The sequence below is a fragment of the Octopus bimaculoides genome, chromosome 6 (assembly GCF_046866305.1).
Source record: "Octopus bimaculoides isolate indiv1 chromosome 6, ASM4686630v1, whole genome shotgun sequence".
NCBI classification, from domain to species: domain Eukaryota; kingdom Metazoa; phylum Mollusca; class Cephalopoda; order Octopoda; family Octopodidae; genus Octopus; species Octopus bimaculoides.
The window spans coordinates 33247687-33255186 of record NC_142933.1 but is presented as its reverse complement, the minus strand read 5'-3'; the positions used below and the strand labels follow the sequence as shown (position 1 = coordinate 33255186).

General features: G+C 34.2%; 1 protein-coding gene across 33 annotated transcripts in view; it reads left to right on the top strand.

Annotated features, from left to right (window-relative positions):
• The window catches only part of LOC106877401 (uncharacterized), a 219860-nt gene that overhangs the window by 74943 nt on the left and 137417 nt on the right, over positions 1-7500 (top strand). For all 33 annotated transcript variants that reach the window (XM_089353728.1, XM_089353725.1, XM_089353730.1 and 30 more), the window contains exons 20-23: positions 153-266; positions 697-951; positions 3081-3200; positions 3942-4073. In XM_089353728.1, the coding sequence (XP_089209854.1) occupies positions 153-266; positions 697-951; positions 3081-3200; positions 3942-4073 (621 nt within the window). The remainder of the gene's footprint in view (positions 1-152; positions 267-696; positions 952-3080; positions 3201-3941; positions 4074-7500) is intronic.

The window sequence follows — 7500 nt, the reverse complement described above, 5'->3', positions numbered from 1 at the left end:
ATTCCTGCAGCACTCCACGATGGTATCAATAATTGCCACCATTAATATTTCATTGTATTTCGGTATCAGAAATCTCTCTATATATATGTATTGAATATTATTATTTTACAAATAATCGTTAAATTAAATGCACTATTCACTCTACATTTTAGATACCGATGAATGTCTGAATAACCCTTGTGAAGGTACATGTATTAACCTAAATGGCGCATTTGAATGTAGCTGTCCTCCCGGGAAAAAGGTGTTCGAATCAACTAAATGTGTTGGTAAGTGTATTTCTGCTAAAATGATTACTTAATGGAATGGATCGACTACACCACAATATACAATATTTATACTAAGTTGAGCTGTTAATTTCGTTGCTTCGTTATTTATATGCCAATATGTTCCAATCTTTCGCATCTTTCATTATATTCTCTCTATAATATATCTGCTACGTATTCCATGTTTTTATCATTACTACTCCTCATGAAATTTAACCTGTTGGGTGTCTATTCATATTTTCTTGATATTACTTTTGTTATTAAAAAATTTGTTTGCCTAAGAGAAAATAAAATCAAACATTTGTTTAAATTTAACTTTATTTAGTAGTCCAGAGTTATTCTGTAAATTATCAATTAATTAGAGTAACATTTCATATGTAGCTTATGATATATTTATATACTTTATATATATTTGTTATGCTTTTGTCGGTAGATTGTGATGAAGAACATTTTGGTGAGAAATGCGAAGGAGATTGTAACATGTGTAACGAGAAATCAACTGAAAGATGTGATAAAGTAAGTGGATGTATCTGCAATGAAGGTTGGAAAAATAAAACATGTGAAACTGATATTGACGAATGTCAAAATGCAAGTGTCTGCTCTGCAGATGAAATTTGTAAAAACCAGAATGGAACTTACGAATGCAAATGCCAATCAGGGTACAAAAAGGAAGAAAATAAGTGCATAGGTTGGTATGAATTTTGGAATTTTATTGAAATTTATGTGTTCATTTGCTCCTTTCGATTGCTGCAAAGGTATTTATATTTCAACTCTTATAAGGGCAGCGAGTTGGTAGAATCATTACCACTCCAGGCGAAATGCTTAGCGGTATTTCGTCTGCCGTTACGTTCTGAGTTCAAATTCCGCCGCGGTCGACTTTGTCTTTCATCCTTTCGGGGTCGATAAATTAAATATCAGTTGAGCCAATAACAGAAATGATTGTTATTATTATTATTATTATTATTATTATTATTATTATTATTATTATTATTATTATTATTATTTGTGCGTGAGAGAAGTGCACGCCTTCAAAGTATAATTGGGGTAAAATATATGAAACCCAGTATAGCCATCATGACTACACTTTTGACAAGGATAAACCAGGAGAATGCATCACAACAATGTGTGAACGACATAGTGATGTCATATCAAGATGGGCAGTGCATGACCTTGCAACTGGAGCCCAGTTAGAATCTTCTTGATGTCGAGAAGCCCACCCCGCTCAAAAGGTCATTGAATAAGGGTTGTTTAAGGATGTTGAACGAAACACTCATGTTTCGAGAGGTGAATTATTCAAACTCCAAAGAATTCTACGATGCTTCCCCACTACTTCTGCTCGTGATAGGAGATGCACATATCCTTACCCAATAATGGAGAAGCTCAACTGGTTGTGGACAAACAACTGACAAGCACATCTGTGGTATTGAACAGAATATTTGCTGTAGCCCATTTGTTATACCAAGACAAAACATTCACATGATAACACTTCCAACCAGTTAAGATCAGAAGTCATGAGAGCCCGTGCTTGGTACTGTATCAGGGTATTTATCATTATTGTTATTGTTATATGTGTGGCTTTTGTTTTGTATTTGTACAAAGTTGACTCCAAGTCTCACCTAGGGACCTCAAGAGACAACAGGTTAGAAGTTCAAGTTGGCGTTATGATTAGGGTGCCATATATTTGGCCTTGTGCAGAGTATTTTTCGAGAGAATGTCTGTCAAAATATAAGTAAATTAGAAGTTTATTTTAAAAGTAATTTGATTATAAGATGATAGTCTGATGTTAAGATGACAGTAAAAGGTATTTGTTATGTACATTTTAAAGTATTTTGACACTGTTTACGGATTAAAATATTTTCGGGATTACATAGGCAATATTTTACGTAGGATATGGGCAGTTCCCACGTGCACTATGTTTATTACACTCACTTGTCGAAACCACTCAGCGTCCTAGGGCCAGTAAATGATAAGTAATGTTACAGTATGACTGAAAGCTTGTGGAGGGTAAGTGACAGGGGAAATATCTTCATGCAATGCAACACAGACATTTCAGTTGATAGGGCTTTTCTAAGGATGCGGATGTTATCTACATGTTTTTGACATCTCTTTTTTATCATACATAGTGCACCCATTATTATTATTATTATTATTATTATTATTATTGTTAGTAGTAGTAGTAGTAGTAGTAGTAGTAGTAGTAGTAGTAGTAGTAGTATATATTATATTTTCCCCTTCATTGATATATAATACCAGAGAAAGATCAAAAACTGGTCTATATATACCCTGTGTCTATTTTTCAATGCGATGTCTAAAATAGACGCAAATTTCTGACCACGTTTTAAGCTATCTATTAGTTTATAAATGTAAGTCAAAATCAAAATAAGAATTCCCTTACGTGTTGTGTAAAATGTCATTACTAAATTGCGAGCGTCTTGTTTCGTTCAAAAGAAAAACCCGTATCCGGCTGGAAAATTCTTTCCAAAATTCTGCACATAAAGAACTTGTAACGATTTCATTTTGGAATAATCTGTTTAATCCAAAACTAGATGTAACATTAAGAAAGAAATTTTTTAAGGTGTTGGATTTTGTTTAGTATAACACAAGAAGTTATGCTGTCTGTATTGCATTCAAATGAAATCTATCAAGTGACGCAGTGCGAAGAAGGAAAATACTGTTAATAAATCAAGTGCCCACAACTTACATTTTTTTAGGAGTAAAAATGTTGTAAGGGTTTGTTTCAATCATTGATATGTTTTGCCATACTGCCTTTTCGCTATATTACCAATTAAGTTTATCAATTGAAAACATTTTTTACAGATATTGATGAATGCCAGGAAACATCTAATAATTCATGCCCACAAGACTGCGTAAACTATGCGGGTGGCTATGAGTGCAAATGTCGAAGTGGCTATAAAGAGAATGGAAATACCTGTGAAGGTAAGACAGACTACTATATAGCGCCCCAACTAGTGTTCTAAACAATAATTTTTGTAAAAATTATGTCTTGTAGAATGTTTGCCGCTGGCTGCGAAATTTCAGTTTTCCAGTAATCAAAATTTCTGTTTGAATAGCTAGAGATATTACAGATAAACTACCAAGTCTAACAAGATGGTAGACATCAGATGAGATACTTGGGGTCCACTTTTTCCTATTCAACAAAATAATCTCTTTCAGCATTATAATTATGTTAAATCTGTTTATAGAATTTGCTTATACATATTGTTTCTGCAAATACATTTAGTATGCTATATCACATGTGGAACATAGACTTTGCAATAAAAACGAAACAAACAAATTATAAATGATTATCAGAAAATATGTTCGTATGAAAACTCCCAGCAAATGTATGTAACGTGTGGATGTGTAATGCTAATGTGTTACACTTTCTCAGAAAAAATGTGAATATTAAAGAAAGAGTTGACTAAGATAGAACCTATCTGGGACAAGGCTACGATAAATGGAAACATCGCATATACCAGCTTACCTTAGCATGGAATATTGTGTACTAAATGTGATGAAGGGGATTATTATCTCCATGATGAATTTCTGAGCAGAGAAATGTTTTACATGAAAGACATTAAATTTAATAGTAAGCCCGTATTTGGAAATATATTTAACATCTGTTGCCTATAAACATTTCATTATTTACCTATATAACATGTTGAAATATTTATTCAGATATAGACGAATGTGCAAGCAAGGTTGATGGCTGCAAACATATATGTGTAAACACGGACGGATCATTTCAATGCGAATGCTTCTCTGGTTACAAGTTGGATACAGACCGCAAGAATTGCACCAATGAGAAAGGTACTGGAATTTAGTTAAATATTTTGAAATTAATTAGATATAAATAAAACTTTAGTTAATAATATGAATTATTAACGAAGCTTTAGCTGCTAAATGATGAATAGATTGTCGTTAATGCAGACCTCCAGCATGGAGTTTGTCCTACGACTGAAACCACTAAAAGAATTAAAAAATCTCTATTCCTCCATACATACATACATACATACATACATACATACATACATACATACATACATATATACATACATATGTACATTGGTAGTCACTCATAGTCTAAGAAAGAAGGTACTAAAATTTCTTGTTGAACGACATACACAAACCACGAGCATATAATGATAAAATATTAGTGCTGTACAAACTACTGGGCCTTCCGTCAAATCGACGTTGCCTGAACAAATGCACATTGTACTAGATGCCAAGCATCGAAAGGTCTCAGAACTACGCGGGATGAAGTATTTTGCCGATAAACATAGCACAGCACCAAGTCCGGGAATAGAAACCACAATCTAGTGATCGTGTGTGTAAGATAATAACCACTAGGTCCTATATATTTATCATCCATGCTTTAGGTGATTTTATAGTCTCGAGAAAATGTGCATACCATCTCACTTCTCACTCAACGGCTATCAAAGATGTGAGAGCTGGAGGAAGAAAGAGCTGCAGTAGCTGCCGGAAAGCATCTGTTTATGCCTGAGTTGAGTGGAACAATCAGAAATGGCGTGCATTGCTCAAGTAGACAGCGCGACACCCAGTCTAGAAATTCTCGTTATTATAATCGTGAGTCTGTCACCTTAATTGTTCAGTGAATTGTTGGTACAATCTACAAGGTCATTTTTGAAAGCGAACGATGACTAAGCTTCGATATATATATATTACATGTTAATCTTTATATCATATACATCTTCTTTTAAGTTAGTATTAAGCCTTATATGTAACACTAATGTATCCTTGAAAAAGAAACAAATTTGGAGTCAATTGGTGCTTAGAGTAGTCTACTAGATCACGGTTAGATACTATTTCTCTCATACGTGATATTACCTATAATTTCCTAGAGTGGACTACTTCAAAATTACGTGATATCAGACATGAGTAGTGAAGTCGATGGATCCACTATTAACAAATTTATTTTATTAGAGTGCCCAGTGAGAAATTGCCCGAAATGACTGTGTTGCATATAAAGTAATGAACGATGACTTTTTCTTGCAACACTGTCAGTGATTTAGGAAATAGTGTATTATAATATTTCACACACTATAACATAGTCAGGTAAGTAGAATCTCTATGCTCTCTAACTGTAACTATATAGAAAAGAAGACAAATACTGGATAGATTTTTCATTCCACCATTATATTCTGTATTACCAACACAGTGAAATATAGAGGTGACTGGTACGATGTATCATTTGCAACAGTACTTTATTTTCATTCCTCGAATTACTGAGTTTCACCGGTTTAACACCCGTTTCATGCAAATATTATTGAGCCTGTTACTGTATGTATGTATGTATGTATGTATGTATGCGTGTATGTGTGTATGTATGTATGTATGTGTGTGTATGTGTGTGTGTATGTATGTATGTGTGTATGTATCTATGTATGTATGTATGTGTGTATGTATGTATGTATGTGTGTGTATGTGTGTATGTATGCATGTGTGTATGTATGTATGAATGTATGTATGTATGTATGTATGTATGTCTTGTAATTTTTAATTATTATAGATCCTCTACTGAAGAGGGAGCTGGTTTCCAACAAAGATACAAGGCTCCGTTTTTAGGGACGTATTTAACATTGACAAATTTACATTTGGAACTCGAAAAAGTCCTGCATATTTTTACTGTTTAACTCACAGATTGGATTTGTAATGTGCGAATCAGCCGGTCAATTTCTCTTTCTGAAAATCCCAGTTTATCCAGATTCCCCTTTAAGCATTTACTAACAAAACTTAGTGCTCCAATTATTATTATTATTATTGGTATGACTATGAATTCATAGTCTGGATATAGAAGCTGGAAGTTTCGAAGCAGTTGTCCATAGCTATTCTTTTTTTCTTTCATTTTCAAAGCGACATTTATATCTGCAAGGCAGCTAAACTCTATGATGGTATATACCTTTGCCTCTGTGTCCCAAACAACAATATCCAGCCTGTTATGCTTACATTTGACAGACGTTTTGATGGGAATATTCCACCAGTATTCCTTGAGTTGGTGTTTATGAATATATTCCATAACAGGGGGATTTTCTAAGAAGGATCTTCAGGATAGTCTCTTTTGCAGATGGCATTGTAAATCGTTTTAGCAACAACATCGGGCTCCAAAGGGAAGTAGTACTGTGGCGACATTTTAGGACAGCTGCTAATCACATGCGTAATGTCTTCTACATATACATGACATAGCCTACACATGCGGTTGCAACCTGTGATTAGACTACACATGCGGTTGCACCTTGGGATTATTAGAGCGTCACTGTCTCGCTTGTTCACCAGGTACTTTGTAGTAATTTTCTGTTCCTGGATAGCCTTCAAAGTGTGATGTGATGTAGTGGTTTGTGTCTTAAAGAGGCTGCGCTTCGTGTCAATTCTGTCCTCTTCAACCTTCTGGGCATAATCCTTCTTTTGCATGATGAGTGCTTTCCATCCAAGTCTTCTATGAGGTAAGACAGCCCAGTTTTTTTGGGGGATTGTATAGGAAATCATCTGGAAGAGAATGTTTCTTGAGGAGTCGCTGCCAACTCGTACAATGTTGCTCACGTCACTTTTCAGGACTGCATTAATATATTTATTTTTGCTGCTGTTGTTTAGCAGGTATTGCCTGAGTGACACCATACGGCATCAACAGAATATTCTTGCATGTATATATATGTGAAATATTTGGAGTCAGTGCATGTGCAGCTATGTATGTTTTGTTTTATGTATATATTCTCATTGATATAGTTGCATGTCTAGACATGCGCATATATACTTAAATGATAAATTTCTGGAAAGTCTTACACATTTTTACAGTTCCAGTTATCGCTTGGATCTGTAGTCTTCACATCAGCTTTCATCTTTCTGGTTTTCAGAAGCTTGATTTCTCAAGATTTGTACTTAGGTAGTGTGTTACATAATTAAGTGCCAAATAATTACTAGTCTTAATAATACTAAAACTTTAGCAGATGTTTGTTCCCGAAATATCTCAGAATTAGTATATTCTATCTTAATTGTTTTTTTTTACATATATATTTTCATACTTACTTTATGCAGTGCAGTATGAGGTTTCGTGATATTTGGACCTCTATTTATTAATGGAAGCAATAAAACAATTTTCGTTTGTTATTTCTAGACAACAAAAACATGCCTTCTGTAACGTCAACGCAGATACACATATGCAGAATACACTCACATATAATGAATATTATGGCGTGTGAAACAAGACAAACACGCGCACGTT